The sequence below is a fragment of the Lynx rufus genome, unplaced genomic scaffold (assembly GCF_022079265.1).
Source record: "Lynx rufus isolate CCGP_SWC_20201006 ecotype Redwood Valley unplaced genomic scaffold, mLynRuf1.p SCAF_13, whole genome shotgun sequence".
NCBI lineage: Eukaryota > Metazoa > Chordata > Mammalia > Carnivora > Felidae > Lynx > Lynx rufus.
In genome coordinates this window covers 10,847,473-10,868,668 of record NW_025814827.1, presented here as the reverse complement: position 1 = coordinate 10,868,668, position 21,196 = coordinate 10,847,473, and the positions used below count along the sequence as shown (strand labels likewise).

Genomic DNA, 21,196 nt, shown 5'->3' with positions numbered 1-21,196 from the left:
TTTCCACAAATTTGTAAATACCTATTTGCCAAATACTTCTAATTTTGAATGACACCGCACTCCCATTAAGGGTTGTGATAAATACAGTAAGGCACATATAGTGATAACACATAAAAATATTTTCTGTATATAAATCACTTTGTAAATGGTGACTAAATAAACAGATATCTTACAAATCAAGACCATAAACAAGAAATGTAAACAAAAGAGAAAAGATAGTCAATTGGGAAAAGAGATAGGGAAAAAAATTATTCATTTTGAACTTCCCCATTACAAAGATATGAACACTTCTCCCTGCATAATATATGAAAGCACACCACTTTTTCTTCTATCTATTCTAAAAAAAAAAAAGAAAAAATATGTACACACACACACACACACACCCCTTTGGGAATAAATGCCAAAGACACAAACTTTCAATTACCTATAACAAATTTAGGGAAAGAAGTCCCTTTTGGTGTGTTCAAAATGTCTACTGTTGTCTACTTTAACTCTTCAACCTTTTACCTAAGGGGAAACATTAGATGTCTGTCTGGGAGACAATTAATAAAACAATAAGGGCCCAAATTCCAACATGAACTACCATCTGGTTCTCATTTGATCTTTTCCTCCATTTAAAATTGTTATTCTTATGGTACGTTTTGACAGGGCTAATAATCATTTAATAAGGCACTTACATCAAGAAAATCTTACCTGAACTAAAATCCGCGGCCTCTGAGGAGATGGAAAAGGAACTTTATGCATAAAATGAGAAATATGCCTTAAAAACAAACAGACAAAAACCCAATTGATTCCAAAGTGAACACCATATACTATAAAGGTCAGCATGTCACCACAAGTCCAAGTTGAGTCAAATGCTCTGTGTACTTATAATTTCGAAATCCCTGGTGCTACAAAAACAAGTGAACAAACTCCAAAAATCATTTGTCCCATTAAAGTTGCTTCTACCTAACTCCAGTGGCTTTTCATATGAATAGTTCCTCAGGTTCAACAATGTTTGTGTTATCAACGTCTCAAAAGCCAGTTTAACTTTTACCTCTTCCTCAATAGATAATATACAACATATTATGTGGACAGTGATCAAAGAACTTAATGATTGTTTTGTTGTTGTCACAGAATGCCATTTTTCCTTGAAATAACAATTGATAAAGTTATCCAATGTTAGGTATTCAGCAAATTTTTTCTATAAAAAAATGAATAAGGTGAGCCTATTGCTTCAAGAAAAATAACTCATAAGAGCTCCTGGCTGGCTCAGACAGTGAAGCGTTATGACTCTGAATCTTGGGGTTGTGAATTCAAGACTCACATTTGGTGCAGAGATTGCTTAAAAATGAAATCTTTAGGGAAGCCTAGGTGGCTCAGTCAGTTAAGCATGTGACTTCAGCTTAGGTCATGATCTCACGGTTTGTGAGTTCGAGTCCCGCATCGGGCTCTGTGCTGACAGCTCAGAGCCTGGAGCCTGCTTCAGATTCTGTGTCTCCCTCTCTCTCTGTCCCTCCCTTGCTTTCACTCTGTCTCTCTAAGAAATAAAATGAAAACATTAAAAAAAATTTTAAAAAATGAAATCTTTAAAAAAAAGAAGAAGAACTCATAGTATTATTGCCAGTAATTCAATTCAATTCTAATTCAATAAATAAAATTTTAAGTGAAAATCTAATTTCGCCACCATGTACTTGATAACTTCTTGATACTGAAAAAATTTTTCTGATGAAATTGGTGGTTCTATTAACAAATGAAATTTATCTATGTTAAACGCCATGAACTGGTATTTCCAAATGACCAACATATGATGCTACAAAACCATGCATGTGTAAAAGTTCCACTTAGAGTGAGAAAAATCAATAGATTTTAATGTAACAGAAAAAGTCCATTACTAAAGCTTTAGATTACACACTGTGAATAACCTGTAACAAACTTCACTTGTCAAATTTGGGGCAGTGTCAAAGCAGAAATTCCACACAATTTTCTGAAAAGGCTATTCGAATACTCTCCCTTTTCCTACCTACATACCTGTGTGAGGCCAGGTTTTTTTCATATACTTTTACCCAAACAACATATTGCAACAGATTGAATGCAGAGGCATCCATGAGAACCTAGCTGTGTTCAATTAAGCCAGACAGAGATTTGCAAAAATGTAAAAAATGACTCTTCTCACTAATTTTTTTTAAAAGAGTTATTTAAAAAAAAATACTTGTTAACATGTAATTATTTTAAAATATAAATATTTTCTCCATTTTAATTTCTATTGTAGCAATTATTGGCAGATATAACACATAAAAAAAGTTTTTCAGGAGTCCTCATTTTTTAAGAGTATAAAAGGGTCCTGACACCAAAAAAAAAAATTTGCTAACTGCTAGAGCAAAATACTGAGATGAGAGTGAAAAAGAGTAATATTGTACACTGAATGTTCTTATGATAATTCTATCACTTCCCAACAATCACTGAACAACTTCTTAACAATACAAAAGAGGTGGGGCACATGGTTGGCTCAGTCAGTTAAGCGTCTGACTTCAGTTCAGGTCATGATCTCACGGTTTGTGAGTTTGAGCCCTGCATAGGGCTCTCTGCTGTCAGGGCAGAGCCTGCTTCAGATCCTTAGTCTCCATCTCTCTGCCCCTCTCCTGCTCTTTCTCTCTCTCCCTCCCTCTCAAAAATAAACATTTAAAAAAAAAATACAAAAGAGTTTAAGTGACAGATGGTATAGAATAAATAATCAAATAGGCATGAAGATATTTGGATCTCATTTGCAACAGATCTTATTGCATAAAACATTATTCACTTTTAGTGATTTTAAGGTAAATCACTGAATTTTTACAAAGAATAAAGAATGCATTTATCTAATTTTTTCTTTAAATTCATGATGTCTAAAAGTAGTAGGGAATATTTTTAAAAGTTCATGATAAACCCAAATTATTTGGAAAATAAGAATTCCAAAACCAGCAAAAACAAAACAAAACAAAAAAAAACAAAAAAACAAAACAAAACAAAACAAAAAAAAGCAGTTAGGATCTCCAAACTTCACAAGAGCATCAAAAAATGAAATATTCATTTCATTCTGTTAGAGATATATTTAAAATAATGTGGCTATAAAAGTATAATAGAGAAATATTACCTAATTGAAATAACCAAATTCTTTTTTTCAAATAACTCTTGAGAAATCTAGTTTCCATATAAAATTTACTGAATTACCAGTTCAAATATACCACACATAATGGAATTATCTGCTAAATTTTGAACCAAGAAGGATTCTGACTTACTTCTCAATTGGAAGGACATGAGGTCCAGAGATAGAATAACGATACAGAAAAGTCAGAAACTTCCTGAATGCGTCAAAAAAAGGCCAGTGAGAAAGAAGACAGATGCATTTATTAGTGTGAATTGTTTTGGAACTATCAGATTTCCCATCTGCTGATGATGCTAAACCCAAGAGAAGTCTCTGTTTTTCTGTGAGATTTTCCTCAGAGTATGGTTCATAAAACTGAATAGCAGCACCATAGACCTGGAAAACAAGAAATATATTTAATAAATACACCTTATATGATTTATTCAAATCATATCATTAAATATTTAATGGAGGAGCCATTACGAGCTAGGCCATTAAAAGCCTTTTAGATGCCCATGAGCCAGGCAAGGTGCCAGGTAGCAGGAACACAGTGGTGAACAAACATCTCTCTTGGTTTCTCGGAGTATGTTTAAAAAAATAAAAAAGAAAAAAACAGAAAACACTACACAGTGCTACTCTCACATCTCATTATTGAAAAAAAAGATGTTTCAATTAAATCGAGTTTGTTTTCTGAAGAGTGAAAGCAATTGAATCAATATTCTCTATAACAAAATGACTGAAAATAATTATTTAGTAGACAATGGGACAGAATTCTAGACAAGGAAATATATATTCCAACTTCAGGCAATTCACTAAATTTCTCTGGACCTCAATTTCCCAATCTATAAAATGAGGATGTTAGACTAAATGATTTCCAAGGTCTTTTCCAACTATCATACTCTATGATTCTGAATAGCTTTGCATATATAATAATGTCTTTTGTATTACTCTCAAAGCATCTGGTTGACACAAAATGAAGCAATGAAAGATCATCATTTGATGATGAAAAAAAAATCTTTTACCATATTCACAAAAAAGCACTGGAGTGTATGGGACAGAATGAAATTTCTCTTTTCCTTTTATCTCTGAATATAGTTATTTTAACCAAATGGAAGAGGTATGTGTAATAGATTCAATTTAACCAGTTTTTTTTTCCTACTGTTCCTTACATTATATAAAACTTAAGACCTGAAAATGTACAAGAGGGGCACTTGGGTGGCTCAGTCGGTTAAGCGTACAACTCTTGGTTTTGGCTCAGGTCATGATCTCTCAGTTTTCTGGGTCTGAGCCCCGCATCAGGCTCTGTGCTGGCAGTATGGAGCCTGCTTGGGATTTTCTCTCTCTCTCTCTCTCTCTCTCTCTCTGCCCCTTCCCTACCCATGCTGTCTCTGTCTCTCTCAAAATAAATAAACTTAAAAAAAAAAAAAAAAGAAAATGTACAAGAAATTTGTCGACAGTTGTTAAAACACACAGTACCTTTTCAGCTGAGGCTCCAGTTAACACAAATGTAGAAAAAACAGGGAGAGGGTATTTGCTATTTGGTGGCCAACATTCAATAGTTGCACCCATTGGTAAACAAAATAGGGGAACAGATTCTGGGAGTGAGAAAGACTCATAATCTTCTTGAGGATATCTACAAATTAGACCTATAAAAACAATAATAAATATGAGGTCATCATCTCTTGAATTCAGGTACTCAAAATCTGAATGATGCTAAAATGTTTTATAACTACTTAACATTATATTACATACATGTTCATCAAATAGCTCTGAATGCTTCAGGAGAATACATCCAGATTTTTATCTTCAAACGTTATAACTATTCATAATAACTAATTAATATTTATCAAGCTTCATCCATGAAGGCTAAGTAAGACAAACAAGAAAAGATCATCCTAAAGAAACATACACAGGTACAAACACAATCCTAAAACTTTAGTTTGTGGTCATACTACCTTGAAGCAAGTGAAAAACTCGTTTTTTGAAATTTTCAACACGGTTACCCATCTTCTTTTAAAATCAATCTTCCATTGAGTATCCAATAAATTTAAGGATGAGACAAAACAGAAAAAAAAAAAAACCCATGGGTTGTGGTGCCAGTCCTGACACTAATACATTATAAGATTTCTTTTTCCTTAAATTTTACTAGCCTTCATAATACATGTATATATTAAGTATTCCATGAAAAATTATACTTACCAGCTTTGTAAGATATAGTGTTAGTCTTTGCCACTGATTTTTTATAACATAAGTACACTGCTGATCCCCACTGAATCAAAAAAAAAAAAAAGGAAATATCATTTAACTTTAAAAGGTAGTAACTTAATAAAATGGACTCTTTGATATCTCCAGTACATATTATCTAAGATGTAGTAACAGATTTCTGTTAGGTATTTTCAGTTGGTTATTTTGTCATCATTTTATCAGAGTTTTTGCCCACTTTTCTTTCAGAAGTAATATTTCATGTTTTTTTCCCCACTGTAACAGCAATAACATGAGGAAAATTTGACTGTTTAAAATAATTAAGTCATGACAATTTAGATTTTATTCCAACTCCAAACTTTGGGCAGAACTGATTAAGAAATATCTAGGGGCGCCTGGGTGGCTTAGTCGGTTGAGTGTCCGACTTCGGCTCAGGTCATGATCTCACAGTCTGTGAGTTCAAGCCCCGCGTCGGGCTCTGTGCTGACAGCTCAGCACAGATTCTATGTCCCTCTCTCTCTGACCCTCCCCCGTTCATGCTCTGTTTCTGTCTCAAAAATAAATAAACATTAAAAAAAAAAAAAGAAATATCTACCCATGGGTATACCTTCCTTTAGATTCCACAGCCTCTTTCTATAGCTCTTTATACCAAAACTTAGGAGTTATAATTTCCTATATCTGTTTCTGTGTTTCCCATTCTCTCCTGAATCCATTCCCAATCAGGTTTTAATCGCACCATTCCTTAAAAGAACAATTTAACAACTTTAATGATGCCAAATTTAACAGTTGATTCCTATACTATATCTTCTCCAACCTCTCAGCAGATCTGGACAGCACTAATGACTCCCAAAACATGTTCTCGCCTTTTGAGGCATCACATTCTCCTGGTGCCTTCCCACTAAACCTCTGGCTACTCCTCAGTCTCCTCCTCCCTTTTTCCCTGATCATTAAATGTGATCTCTTCTTTCCTTTTCTTTCTGTGAATGATCTCATACATTTAGTCCCATCGTTTTGTAGAACAGCTACTCCCAAAGGAGTCTCAAATTTCTAGTCCCAGCTGCAACAGAGATGGGGAAGACTGTGGATAAAGCAGACTTGGGGGTTGGGGGTGAAGAAAAGGAGTTCAGTTTTAGACATAAGTTTGAAACATCTATTAGACATCCAAGTGAAGAATCAAATGGAGCTCAAGTGAGGTCTGAAATGAAGATGTGACTTGGGAGATTTGCTACTTGACATTAGATGATGACAGATACATGCACACAGACACTCCCTTACCTCCTCTGGGCTCAACTCCAAACAACACTTCATCAGAGAGCCCTTCCTTCATCACCTTATATGCAATAACAATCTTCCCTCTACCCTGTCCCGTCTTCCCTATCATCCCATCTTGCTTTCTTCTTCCTCCACAGCACTTACTACCACTCGGCATATTGTATATTGTCTTACTTATCAGTGCAAAGCCCAAAACGGGGCTCAATCCTATGACCCTGGGATTATGATCTGAGTCAAAATCGAGTTGAGCCGAATGAGGTTTAAACCTACTGAGCCACCCAGGGACCCCAGGATTTTATTTTTAAGTAATCTCTACACCCAACTTGGGGTTCAAACTCACCACCCTTAGATCAAGAGTCACATGCTCTACTGACTGAGCCAGCCAGGCACTCTATAAGTTAAACATTTAAAGCATTTCCAGAACAATGGTTCCTCTTTCTTTTTGCTGAACCTTGTGTGTGAAAAACTTCAGAAAACCCTCTTTTAGTTTTGATATCTGTGGTTCTTTTCCTCCAGAGTCCCATAACTTTTACTGTTATCTCCAAGTCCTTGTTTTTTATTTTTGAATATTCCTTTTGTTTTCTGCCATATTCAAGTGGTCATATAGTTCCCTTCTTATCATCACAAAGGTTATCATTGAGGGTTTTTTGTTATCTTGAAAAACTGGTTTATTGGGAATTGGAGTTGGGACTTATCAATAGAAAGTCTTATTTATACATTTGTACACATCTCAGAAACTAAAAGCCTAGTTCGCCTACATTCATAATATCCACTTGACTTTTATACATCCATTCTTTTGATGCAAAAATACTAAACCATTTATAAAAACAAAATGCCAACACGGTAATGAGGATAATTTAATGTCGTGAGCACAATTTAACACACTGGTCTGCTGGAGACACATGAAAAATATTTAGGAAAGCAAGAAAAATTTTTAGATGAAGAGTCAACATATTGCATCATTGTTCATAATTGATCCTCCCCACAAAAGGGAAACAATCCAAGTGTCTATCAGTAGGTGAATGATTAAAATAAACTGTGGTTCATTTATTAATGAAATACTTTCCACTGGTTCAGATGAAGAAATAAAATCTGTATCAACTTTACTAATTTTCAAAAACATATTAATGAGTTAAAAAAAAGCAAATCACAGAAGAATATATTCAGTATATCACCGTTTATGTGAAATTTAAAAGTACACAAAGTAATAATATATATTTATAGATGTATAGTAGAAAGTTTTTAAATACATGTGAATGAAATGCACTAGCTTCAGGCTAGTTGTTAACTCTGGAGGACAGAAAAGGATGGAAGATGAGGCTTTGGCTAAACCTGTAAATTTTTTTTTTTTTTTTATAAATTAAAACATTTGAAGCAAATATGTTAAGTTGTTTACATTTGTTAAATATAGGGGATGAGCACAGGGTGTTATAGTAGTCTCTTTTTAAAATTCCTTTTTAATGGCTATTTATTTTTGAAAGAGAGATAGAGCTCGTCAGGTGGTGGGGGGTGCGGTGGGCAGAGAATCCCAAGCAGGCTCTGTGCTAACAGCAGCAAGTCCGACGCAGGGCTCGAACTCATAAACCGTAAGATCATGACCTGGGCTGAAGTCAGACACTAAACTGACTGAGGCACCCAGGCACCCTATTATAGTAGTCTCTTAATTACTAGAAACATATCTTAAAGTTGGGGCACCTGGGTGGCTCAAGTGGTTGGGTGACTGACTCTTGATTTCAGCTCAGGTCATGATCTCACAGTTCGTGAGACTGAGCATGGCATCAGGCTCTGTGCTGACAGCATGGAACCTGCTTAGCCTCCCTCTGCCCCTCCCCTCTGCTTGTACTTGCTCTCTCTATATAAAAAATAAAGATAGTAATAATAAAATCAAATAAATGTTTAACTTATAAATTCAGTACCCATTTGTGGTACACACTTTCAGATGTCTTTTTTTTTTTTTTTAGGAAATAGGTACATGATTTAATTACTTGCTTAGTTACTAACTCTACTTTTCTAAACAATCCTGATAAATCTTTTTTTTTAATGAACATTTTTTTTTAATGTTTATTTATTTTTGAGAGAGAGAGAGTGAGCAGGGGAGGAGCAGAGAGAGAGAAGGACACAGGATTTGAAACAGGCTCTGTGCTGACAGCCTGATATGGGGCTTGAATCACGAACTATGAGATCATGATCCGAGCTGAAGTTGGACGCTCAACTGACTGAACCATCCAGGCTCCCCTCAAATATGAACATTCTTAAATGGTTGTAAAACAAAAGCCATTTGGATATAATATTTTAAAAAATACTCTCGATGAGTCAAAAACTGAGGAGATGGTCACAAATTTGCCAGAAATTAGCTGTGTGAATCAAAGCATCCAGACTAGCAGTTTTCAACCACATGAGCACTTTTTAAGATCTTTTCTGGCTCTAAAATATGCTTCCATTGTAAGTCAGTCAAAGTCTAAATCATTTAAGTCTTACAGTCCAAAACTTGAAAACAAATAGTTCTTGAAAAGTCTTTCCACAAGCTTAATGGGAGGGTGCGGAAGATTCTTTTTGAGGCCAAAGCTATAAGCCTGGTACAAAATATCAGGTAGGAATTTGAGGAAAGATTCACCACACATCTCATGTCCATTACCTTGGTCTTTTGTTTTTTTCCCTGGTTTAGAAACCTGATAGATGACTTTCGTTCAAGCTACCTAACCTTCAAAAACAAGAGTCAGCTACATAACTATTGCTGGGTATTATCAACACATCAATAATTTAATCCCTACCACTTCCTAATTCTTTACATATACATTAGACAGATATGAACATAAGTCTTCTATATTGGATGTTTATTTAAAATTTTCTGAGTTAGAAGTCACTGTACATCTACTTCAAAGAACAAAATTTGCTTTTGCCACCTTATAGTCGATGGAAACAAAGATTGGTAACAAAAATAAGTCACAACCCACTACTTAAAAAAAGACATCAACTGCTAAGATCAGGCAAGTTTCCCTATACTCAGGACTGATATATGTATGGATAAGAAAATAAACATTTAAGGGATTTTATTCCGGTAATATTTCTTAAAAATTTTAGGAGGAGCTTAAGTACTGGGCAAAAATAAAATTTAAAAAGCTCTTCCTTGGGGTGCCTGGGTGGTTCAGTCGATTAAGCGTCTGATTCTTGATTTCAGCTCAGGTCATGATCTTGGTTCAGGTCATGATCTCACGATTCATGAGATGGAGCCCTGTGTCAGCACCCTGTGCTGAGAGTGCAGAGCCTGCTTGGGATTCTCTTGCTCTCTCTGCCTGCCTCTCTCCCTCTCTCTCTCAAAATACACATTTAAAAAATTAAATTAAATTTAAAAAGCTCTTCCTTGCTGAATGTCAATTGTATCTCAATTGAAAAAATGAAATGAAAAGCTTTTCCCCAGACATTAAGTACACATAAAAGGGACTGATGAAGCAGAGTTAACCAAATTTATAGCTAATATTTATATAGCACTCTCTGTGTACCAGACAGTATCCTAAGTTAGTTAAAAATATTAATTCATTTAATCTTCACAAAAAAAAGTACAACTTTATCCCTATATCGTGAACGAGGAAACTGAGGCACAAAGAATCAAGGAACCTGTCTAATCACATATCTGGATTTCAAATCCACTAGCTTAGGTGGAGTCCATTTCCGTTCACACTGTGTTACATTCCTCTTCCTTCTTTTAGTAGAGAATAAATGCTCTCTGACAACATTGGGACCAATGTTTCAGGATAAGAAAACATAGAAAATTCCTATCTCCGGGTTCAGTTTCAATGCAGTAAGTCTACCTTGAGCACCCTGATTAACTAATAAAACCTAGAAACGGTTCTGATGACATTATCAATTTACTTTGTGTCAAAACCCAACAAATCCACAAAATAAATGGAAAATTCACCAATGGGAAAATGGCAAGTTACCTGTGAGCCTGCATAATCTTGCTAAAATTCCAAACCAAATCTGAAATGATATTAAGCAGGACATTGTATCATAAAAGCTTAAAAACCCTTCTTACGGGGTGCCTGGGTGGCTCAGTCAATTGAGCATCAGACTTTGGCTCAGGTCATGATCTCACATTTCATGGGTTCGAGCCCTGTGCTGACATGGAACCTGCCTGGTATTTTCTCTCTCCCTCTTTCTCTGCCCTTTCCCTGCTCATGCTTTCTCTCTCTCCCCCAAAATAAATAAATAAGCTTTAAAAATTAAAAAAAAAAAAAACTCTTCTTGACATCATTATCAATACCACATAAGGCTTGTAAAACTGTTTGCTACCATGATCTTTTTTTTCCATCATAATCTCTCCAACTATCACATGTTATCACCAAATCAAAATAATATGGAAGGATGGCACAAAAGGATAGGACATTTTGTGTGTGAATCGCTGTTGACAAAAAAAAAAAAAAAAAAAAATGGTCATCTAATTAGGGGTAACACTGCTGCAGATTATTCTTTTTCGATACAGTTTGGATCATGTCAATATCTATTTTTTGAATTACCTATTTAAAAATTTTAAACAAATACTGATACTACTTAAAGTTGCAGGTTTTTCTTAAAGAAAATTTTCTTAAAGAATTGAAAGATACAGATAATACACATTTAGTGCTTTCACACATCCCATGTGTACTGGGACACAGTTGTAAATTCATTTAATCATCACAATAACTTAGATGCTATTATCATCCTCACTTTACCATTGTGAAATCGATGCATAGAGAGACAAAGTAACTTGCCCAAAGTCACAGAGTCAGTGTCAGAATTAGGATTCATAGCCAGACACCCTGGATCCAGTCTGTGCTCTGAACCACTTGGCTATATTGACCTTAACCACTACAACACCAATCTATTTTACTGTCTTACTGAGGGAGTTAAAAATATTTTTCAGGGTCTCAAAATCTGTACTATATCCAGTCACATATCAATACACCCCGGTTCTTCCTCTTCTAGCTTTATCTAAACCTTCAGTGTTTCTCATGTTGCTAGCTTAACAGAAAAGAGAGTAAATAATAATTAAAAAAAATCAACTTCCCATAATAAAAACTTAATAAATATGTATACAATCTTAAATACCGGAGGACCTGAGTGGCTCAGTAGGTTAAGTGTCTGACTCTTGATTTTGGCTCAGGTCATGATCTCACTGTTCATGAGATTGAGCCCCGCGTTGGGCTCTATGCTGACACTGAGGAGACTGCTTGGGATTCTCTCTTTTCTTTTCTCCCTCTCTCTCTATCCCTACCCGGCTCACACACACTCACTCTCTCTCACTCAAAATAAATAAATAAACATTTAAAAAATATCTTAAATCTCAGCAAAGTATTCATTTACATAGTTATAACAGGACAATGTACATATCTGTTTTGGGATAATTAAGAAAATAAGTTTGAAAATTTGTGATTAAAAATCCAACTATTTACAAAGTTATATTTAAAAAACCCAACACTTTCATATTTTGTTGGTAGGATTATAATTGGTTAAGCCTTTCTGGATAAAAATCTTAAAAGTAAAGCTTTGATCTACAAATTTCAGGACATATCATAAGGGAATAATTTAGCAATGCCGTATAGTGTTTAAGAGTTTGGTTCTAGAGTTCTATAGTTTGGGTCCGAATCTTGGTTCACCTGCTTACTGAAGGTATGAATGACCTTGGGCAAACAACCTTTTTAACTCTCAAATTTCCTTCTCTGTAAAATGTGGGTGGGAAACACTACCCAGGGGGTTGTGAATTAACTGAATTAATGGATATGAAATACTCAGAATAGTGAATAGCACATAAGAGCTCAATAAATGTAAATTATTCTATGGAAAATTTAGTTGTGATTATGTTCATAACAGCTTTGCTTATAATATAAATAAATTGAATCTAAATGTCTTACAATAGAAGATGGAGTAAATACATTGTGGCAAAATCCATTTAATGCAGTAATATTATGCCATTCAATGCAGTTATATATTAAAATATGCTCAACCTCCACAATAACGAAAGGAATGCAAATTAAAATTAGAATGATTTCTTGCTTTATTAGTCAATAATTAAAAAGCGATTGATAACAACCATTTTTTTAAAGTAGGCTCCATGCCTAACATGGGGCTTGAACTCATGACCCTGAGACCAAGAGTCACATGTTCTTTTTTTTTTTTTTTTTTTTTTTTTTTATTTTATTTTATTTTATTTTTTTTTTTTAATGTAAAATATTTTTTTTTTTTATGAAGTTTATTGACAAATTGGTTTCCATACAACACCCAGTGCTCATCCCAAAAGGTGCCCTCCTCACTACCCATCACCCACCCGCCCCTCCCTCCCACCCCCCATCAACCCTCAGTTTGTTCTCAGTTTTTAACAGTCTCTTATGCTTTGGCTCTCTCCCACTCTAACGTCTTTTTTTTTTTTCTCCCTTCCCCTCCCCCATGGGTTCCTGTTGAGTTTCTCAGGATCCACATAAGAGTGAAACCATATGGTATCTGTCTTTCTCTGTATGGCTTATTTCACTTAGCATCACACTCTCCAGCTCCATCCACGTTGCTACAAAAGGCCATATTTCATTTTTTCTCATTGCCACGTAGTATTCCATTGTGTATATAAACCACAATTTCTTTATCCATTCATCAGTTGATGGACATTTAGGCTCTTTCCATAATTTGGCTATTGTTGAGAGTGCTGCTATGAACATTGGGGTACAAGTGCCCCTATGCATCAGTACTCCTGTATCCCTTGGGTAGATTCCTAGCAGGGCTATTGCTGGGTCATAGGGTAGGTCTATTTTTAATTTTCTGAGGAACCTCCACACTGTTTTCCAGAGCGGCTGCACCAATTTGCATTCCCACCAACAGTGCAAGAGGGTTCCCGTTTCTCCACATCCTCTCCAGCATCTATAGTCTCCTGATTTGTTCATTTTGGCCACTCTGACTGGCGTGAGGTGATACCTGAGTGTGGTTTTGATTTGTATTTCCCTGATAAGGAGCGACGCTGAACATCTTTTCATGTGCCTGTTGGCCATCTGGATGTCTTCTTTAGAGAAGTGTCTATTCATGTTTTCTGCCCATTTCTTCACTGGGTTATTTGTTTTTCGGGTGTGGAGTTTGGTGAGCTCTTTATAGATTTTAGATACTAGCCCTTTGTCCGATATGTCATTTGCAAATATCTTTTCCCATTCCGTTGGTTGTCTTTTAGTTTTGTTGGTTGTTTCCTTTGCTGTGCAGAAGCTTTTTATCTTCATAAGGTCCCAGTAATTCACTTTTGCTTTTAATTCCCTTGCCTTTGGGGATGTGTCGAGTAAGAGATTGCTACGGCTGAGGTCAGAGAGGTCTTTTCCTGCTTTCTCCTCTAAGGTTCTGATGGTTTCCTGTCTCACATTTAGGTCCTTTATCCATTTTGAGTTTATTTTTGTAAATGGTGTGAGAAAGTGGTCTAGTTTCAACCTTCTGCATGTTGCTGTCCAGTTCTCCCAGCACCATTTGTTAAAGAGGCTGTCTTTTTTCCATTGGATGTTCTTTCCTGCTTTGTCAAAGATGAGTTGGCCATATGTTTGTGGGTCTAGTTCTGGGGTTTCTATTCTATTCCATTGGTCTGTGTGTCTGTTTTTGTGCCAATACCATGCTGTCTTGATGATGACAGCTTTGTAGTAGAGGCTGAAGTCTGGGATTGTGATGCCTCCTGCTTTGGTCTTCTTCTTCAAAATTCCTTTGGCTATTCGGGGCCTTTTGTGGTTCCATATGAATTTTAGGATTGCTTGTTCTAGTTTCGAGAAGAATGCTGGTGCAATTTTGATTGGGATTGCATTGAATGTGTAGATAGCTTTGGGTAGTATTGACATTTTGACAATATTTATTTTTCCAATCCATGAGCAGGGAATGTCTTTCCATTTCTTTAAATCTTCTTCAATTACCTTCATAAGCTTTCTATAGTTTTCAGCATACAGATCCTTTACATCTTTGGTTAGATTTATTCCTAGGTATTTTATGCTTTTTGGTGCAATTGTGAATGGGATCAGTTTCTTTATTTGTCTTTCTGTTGCTTCATTGTTAGTGTATAAGAATGCAACTGATTTTTGTACATTGATTTTGTATCCTGCAACTTTGCTGAATTCATGTATCATTTCTAGCAGACTTTTGGTGGAGTCTATCGGATTTTCCATGTATAATATCATGTCATCTGCAAAAAGCGAAAGCTTGACTTCATCTTTGCCAATTTTGATGCCTTTGATTTCCTTTTGTTGTCTGATTGCTGATGCTAGAACTTCCAGCACTATGTTAAATAACAACGGTGAGAGTGGGCATCCCTGTCGTGTTCCTGATCTCAGGGAAAAAGCTCTCAGTTTTTCCCCGTTGAGGATGATGTTAGCTGTGGGCTTTTCATAAATGGCTTTTATGATCTTTAAGTATGTTCCTTCTATCCCGACTTTCTCAAGGGTTTTTATTAAGAAAGGGTGCTGGATTTTGTCAAAGGCCTTTTCTGCATCGATTGACAGGATCATATGGTTCTTCTCTTTTTTTTTGTTAATGTGATGTATCACGTTGATTGATTTGCGAATGTTGAACCAGCCCTGCATCCCAGGAATGAATCCCACTTGATCATGGTGAATAATTCTTTTTATATGCTGTTGAATTCGATTTGCTAGTATCTTATTGAGAATTTTGGCATCCATATTCATCAGGGATATTGGCCTGTAGTTCTCTTTTTTTACTGGGTCTCTGTCTGGTTTAGGAATCAAAGTAATACTGGCTTCATAGAATGAGTCTGGAAGTTTTCCTTCCCTTTCTATTTCTTGGAATAGCTTGAGAAGGATAGGTATTATCTCTGCTTTAAACGTCTGGTAGAACTCCCCTGGGAAGCCATCTGGTCCTGGACTCTTATTTGTTGGGAGATTTTTGATAACCGATTCAATTTCTTCGCTGGTTATGGGTCTGTTCAAGCTTTCTATTTCCTCCTGATTGAGTTTTGGAAGAGTGTGGGTGTTCAGGAATTTGTCCATTTCTTCCAGGTTGTCCAATTTGTTGGCATATAATTTTTCATAGTATTCCCTGATAATTGTTTGTATCTCTGAGGGATTGGTTGTAATAATTCCATTTTCATTCATGATTTTATCTATTTGGGTCATCTCCCTTTTCTTTTTGAGAAGCCTGGCTAGAGGTTTGTCAATTTTGTTTATTTTTTCAAAAAACCAACTCTTGGTTTCGTTGATCTGCTCTACAGTTTTTTTAGATTCTATATTGTTTATTTCTGCTCTGATCTTTATTATTTCTCTTCTTCTGCTGGGTTTAGGCTGCCTTTGCTGTTCTGCTTCTATTTCCTTTAGGTGTGCTGTTAGTTTTTGTATTTGGGATTTTTCTTGTTTCTTGAGATAGGCCTGGATTGCGATGTATTTTCCTCTCAGGACTGCCTTCGCTGCGTCCCAAAGCGTTTGGATTGTTGTATTTTCATTTTCGTTTGTTTCCATATATTTTTTGATTTCTTCTCTAATTGCCTGGTTGACCCGCTCATTCGTGAGTAGGGTGTTCTTTAACCTCCATGCTTTTGGAGGTTTTCCAGACTTTTTCCTGTGGTTGACTTCAAGCTTCATAGCATTGTGGTCTGAAAGTATGCATGGTATAATTTCAATTCTTGTAAACTTATGAAGGGCTGATTTGTGACCCAGTATATGATCTATCTTGGAGAATGTTCCATGTGCACTCGAGAAGAAAGTATATTCTGTTGCTTTGGGATGCAGAGTTCTAAATATATCTGTCAAGTCCATCTGATCCAGTGTCTCATTCAGGGCCCTTGTTTCTTTATTGACCGTGTGTCTAGATGATCTATCCATTTCTGTAAGTGGGGTGTTAAAGTCCCCAGCAATTACCACATTCTTATCAATAAGGTTGCTTATGTTTATGAGTAATTGTTTTATATATTTGGGGGCTCCGGTATTCGGCGCATAGACATTTATAATTGTTAGCTCTTCCTGATGGATAGACCCTGTAACTATTATATAATGTCCTTCTTCATCTCTTGTTACAGCCTTTAATTTAAAGTCTAGTTTGTCTGATATAAGTATGGCTACTCCAGCTTTCTTCTGGCTTCCAGTAGCATGATAAATAGTTCTCCATCCCCTCACTCTCAATCTAAAGGTGTCCTCAGGTCTAAAATGAGTCTCTTGTAGACAGCAAATAGATGGGTCTTGTTTTTTTATCCATTCTGATACCCTATGTCTTTTGGTTGGCGCATTTAATCCATTTACATTCAGTGTTATTATAGAAAGATACGGGTTTAGAGTCATTGTGATGTCTGTTTGTTTTATGCTTGTAGTGATGTCTCTGGTACTTTGTCTCACAGGGTCCCCCTTAGGATCTCTTGTAGGGCTGGTTTAGTGGTGACAAATTCCTTCAGTTTTTGTTTGTTTGGGAAGACCTTTATCTCTCCTTCTATTCTAAATGACAGACTTGCTGGATAAAGGATTCTTGGCTGCATATTTTTGCTGTCTAGCACCCTGAAAATCTCGTGCCAATTCTTTCTGGCCTGCCAAGTTTCAAAAGAGAGATCAGTCACGAGTCTTATAGGTCTCCCTTTATATGTGAGGGCACGTTTACCCCTTGCTGCTTTCAGAATTTTCTCTTTATCCTTGTATTTTGCCAGTTTCACTATGATATGTCGTGCAGAAGATCGATTCAAGTTACGTCTGAAGGGAGTTCTCTGTGCCTCTTGGATTTCAATGACTTTTTCCTTCCCCAGTTCAGGGAAGTTCTCAGCTATGATTTCTTCAAGTACCCCTTCAGCACCTTTCCCTCTCTCTTCCTCCTCTGGGATACCAATTATGCGTATATTATTTCTTTTTAGTGTATCACTTAGTTCTCTAATTTTCCCCTCATACTCCTGGATTTTTTTATCTCTCTTTTTCTCAGCTTCCTCTTTTTCCATAACTTTATCTTCTAGTTCACCTATTCTCTCCTCTGCCTCTTCCATCCGAGCTGTGGTGGTTTGCATTTTGCTTTCCATTTCCTTTAAAGCGTTTTTCAGCTCCTCGTGCCTGTTCATTAGTCCCCTGATGTCTGTAGCAAGAGATTCTCTGCTGTCCTGTATGCTGTTTTCCAGCCCAGCGATTAATTTTATGACTATTATTCTAAATTCACTTTCTGTTATATTATTTAAATCCTTTTTGATCAGCTCATTAGCTGTTGTTATTTCCTGGAGATTCTTCTGGGGGGAATTCTTCCGCTTGGTCATTTTGGATAGTCCCTGGTGTGGTGAGGGCCTGCAGGGCACTTCCCCTGTGCTGTGGTGTATAACTGGAGTTGGTGGGCGGGGCCGCAGTCAGTCCTGATGTCTGCCCCCAGCCCACTGCTGGGGCCACAGTCAGACTGGTGTGTGCCTTCTCTTCCCCTCTCCTAGGGGCGGGATTCACTGTGGGGTGGCGTGGCCCGTCTGGGCTACTTGCACACTGCCAGGCTTGTGATGCTGGGGATCTGGCGTATTAGCTGGGGTGGGAAGGCAAGGTGCACGGCGGCAGGGGGGGCAGGCTTAGCTCGCTTCTCCTTAGGTGATCCACTTCAGGAGGGGCCCTGTGCAGCCGGAGGGAGTCAGATCGCTGCCGGAGGTTTGGCTCCGCAGAAGCACAGAGTTGGGTGTTCGCGCGGAGCGAGCAATTTCCCTGGCCGGAGCCGGTTCCCTTTGGGATTTTGGCTGGGGGATGGGCGGGGGAGATGGCGCTGGAGAGCGCCTTTGTTCCCCGCCAAACTGAGCTCTGTCGTCCGGGGGCTCCGCAGCTCACCCTCCCTTTGTCCTCCAGCCTTCCCGCTTTCTGAGCAGAGCTGTTAACTTATGACCTCCCAGACGCTAAGTCGCGCTTGCTGTCGGAACACAGTCCGTCAGGCCCCTCCGCTTTTGCAAGCCGGACTCGGGGGCTCTGCTTGGCCGGCGAGCCGCCCCTCCGCCCCGGCTCCCTCCCGCCAGTCCGTGGAGCGCGCACCGCCTCGCCGCCCTTCCTACCCTCTTCCGTGGGCCTCTCGTCTGCACTTGGGTCCGGTGACTCTGTTCTGCTAATCCTCTGGCGGTTTTCTGGGTTATTTAGGCAGGTGTAGGTGGAATCTAAGTGATCAGCAGGACGCGCGGTGAGCCCAGCGTCCTCCTACGCCGCCATCTTCCTAGTCCAGTGAGGAGTCACATGTTCTAACTGAGCCAGCCAAGCACCCCAAGGGAAAGGGAATTCTTTTTTTTTTTTTTTTATGTTTGTTTATTTTTGTGAGAGAAAGAGACAGAGTGTGAGTGGGGGGAGGGGAGAGAGAGACACACACACAGAATCTGAAGCAGGCTCCAGGCTCTGAGCTGTCAGCACAGAGCCCAATGCGGGGCTCAAACCCATGAACCGTGAGATCATGACCTGAGCCAAAGTTAGACGCTTAACTGACTAAGCCACCCAGGTACCTCAGGAAAGGGAATTCTTACTGAAAGTGCCACAACCCTTTCAGAGCAATGTATCAACACTTTTCAAAATGTACAGCATACCCAGGGACCCATCAATTCCACTTATTTATTCTTCCAGAGACATTCCAATAAATACACAAAGAAAAAGGTACAGGCTTGATCAAAGCAGCATCACTAATAATGGGAAGAACTGGAAATAACTTGTAATCATTACTCTTTATTCTTATTTTCTGGAATAGTATATAATTATTGTAAGAAATAGAGAGTTCTATTAACTCATGAAGGTGGATAGTGGAAAAAAGCTTCTGTCAGAATATATAGAAAGTTCCAATTTTTGAAAAATAAAGGATGAATTCATTCACATTATGTATATTGCACACATATCTGAAAGGACAAAAGGCCTGAAAGGACACAAGCCAAAATCATTAATTGGTAATCCTGGAAAGGCATTACAAAAGATGAAAGTAAGAACAAGAACTTTCACTTCATAGGCCTACAATTTGCTCCCCCTCTCAATGTTTTGGGGGGCGGCACACATTTCTTTTTAAAATTTAAAACAGCAATAAAAGAACAAAGACAATTACAGATCATGCATAGCCTTAAGGCTACTGAAAGGACTTTGACTAAGAGTGAGATGGGAAGCCATTAAGGGTTGTAAGCAGAGGAGTGAACAGGATCCAATTTATGTTTTACAAGGATCGCTCTTGCTGCTACATGATGAATAGGCTGTAGGAAGAAGTAGAAGCCTTGATCAGTTAGACCAGGGATCTGGCACACAATGGCCTGCATTTGACCCAAGGCCTGTTTTTGTACACCTGAGCTAAGACTAGTTGTTAATTTTTAGGGGTTTAAAAAAAAGAATATGTGACAGAGACTGTATATGACCCACAAAACTTATTATTTAGCCCTTTATATGAAAATTTGCCTGTCTCCTAAATTAGAATACTATTGCAACCATCCTGTTAAAAGGGGATTATGGCTTGGACCAGAGTTGTAGCAATGGAGAGTCTGAGTATGTTCCGAAATTGGAGTCAACAGAATTTACAGAAGAATTGGATGAAAAGTAGAAGAGAAAGGTTAAGGATTACTTCAAGGTTTTTAGCCTGAGTAACTAGAAGAGTACAATTTTCACTGCATCATATAGAGATTAGGGCAAAGGGAAGGAGTTAGCAAAGGCAGAAGTGGAATGATGGGTAAGGTAGGAGGAAAGAGCTACAGAGTACTCAGGAAGAGAATCCATCTTATCTTCCTGCCACTGTTTCAAGAAAGAAGTGATCAGCTATGTCAAAACCTACTGAAAAATTACAAATGAAAACCACTGAATTCAACAGCAAGAGTAATATTGGTGGAATGGTAGAGACAAAAGCCTAAGCTAGAGAGTCAAAGTGAGGAAGGGGACAGAATATAGTCACGTCTTTTGAGATGTTTTACTGCAAAGGAGAACAATGAAATGAGGCAATAGACAGAGGCAAACATACGAGTCAAGAAGTTTCGTAAAGATGGGAAATATTGCAGTAGGCTTTGCGTGCTGGAGTAAATAATGCAATAGAGAAAGACCAATGATTCCTAAAAAGTAGAAACATTGCTGAAGCCATGTCTTCAAATACGTAAGTATGTGGGATCTGGCACACAAGTGAAGGGGTTAACCTTGGCTAGTGTATTACTTTTCCAGTAAGGGGAAACATATTCTTTAAATTGGAAGAAAAAAAAAAAAGCAAATTGCTTTTTGCACAGTTCCTTTTGAAAGTACAATTATTTTCCCAAAAAGGAAAGATCCACTATCTTTAAAAACATATTTTTTAATTCAGTTATTATGCTCTGCTGTTTTTCAAAGATTTTAAATCATGTTCTTTTCATAAGTGGCTAATTTTACCAGTACAAAACAAGTCACTTACCATACTGTTATTGAGATTCTTGTCGACTTTGCAAAATGTGTGTGGTGGGCTTTCTCCTTTACTGGGTACGATAATACATATGTCTGTGACAGCCAACGTATTCTGAGTCATGTTTTCAGAGGCTCTTCGGTAAGTGATATAAATTTTTTGTGATGAGGTACTGCCACTAATATTTGCAGGGCGTCCATATGGAGTACTCTGAATAATTTCACACCCTTGTTTCAATCTTTCTTTCCAGTCGTATAAAACCCTAAAACAAAAATACATAAATAACTACACAAATGCAAAACATCTTCATATAGGATAGGTAATATTTTC

At 37.4% G+C, this 21,196-nt stretch overlaps 1 protein-coding gene across 6 annotated transcripts in view; it reads right to left on the bottom strand.

Annotated features, from left to right (window-relative positions):
• DENND4A (DENN domain containing 4A) overlaps nucleotides 1-21,196 on the bottom strand; it is a 135,626-nt gene that overhangs the window by 70,546 nt on the left and 43,884 nt on the right. For all 6 annotated transcript variants that reach the window (XM_047074922.1, XM_047074924.1, XM_047074923.1 and 3 more), the window contains exons 4-8: nucleotides 20,879-21,128; nucleotides 5,303-5,372; nucleotides 4,580-4,749; nucleotides 3,258-3,499; nucleotides 694-760 (exon numbers count right to left, since the gene is read on the bottom strand). In XM_047074922.1, coding sequence (XP_046930878.1) covers nucleotides 694-760; nucleotides 3,258-3,499; nucleotides 4,580-4,749; nucleotides 5,303-5,372; nucleotides 20,879-21,128 — 799 coding nt within the window. The remainder of the gene's footprint in view (nucleotides 1-693; nucleotides 761-3,257; nucleotides 3,500-4,579; nucleotides 4,750-5,302; nucleotides 5,373-20,878; nucleotides 21,129-21,196) is intronic.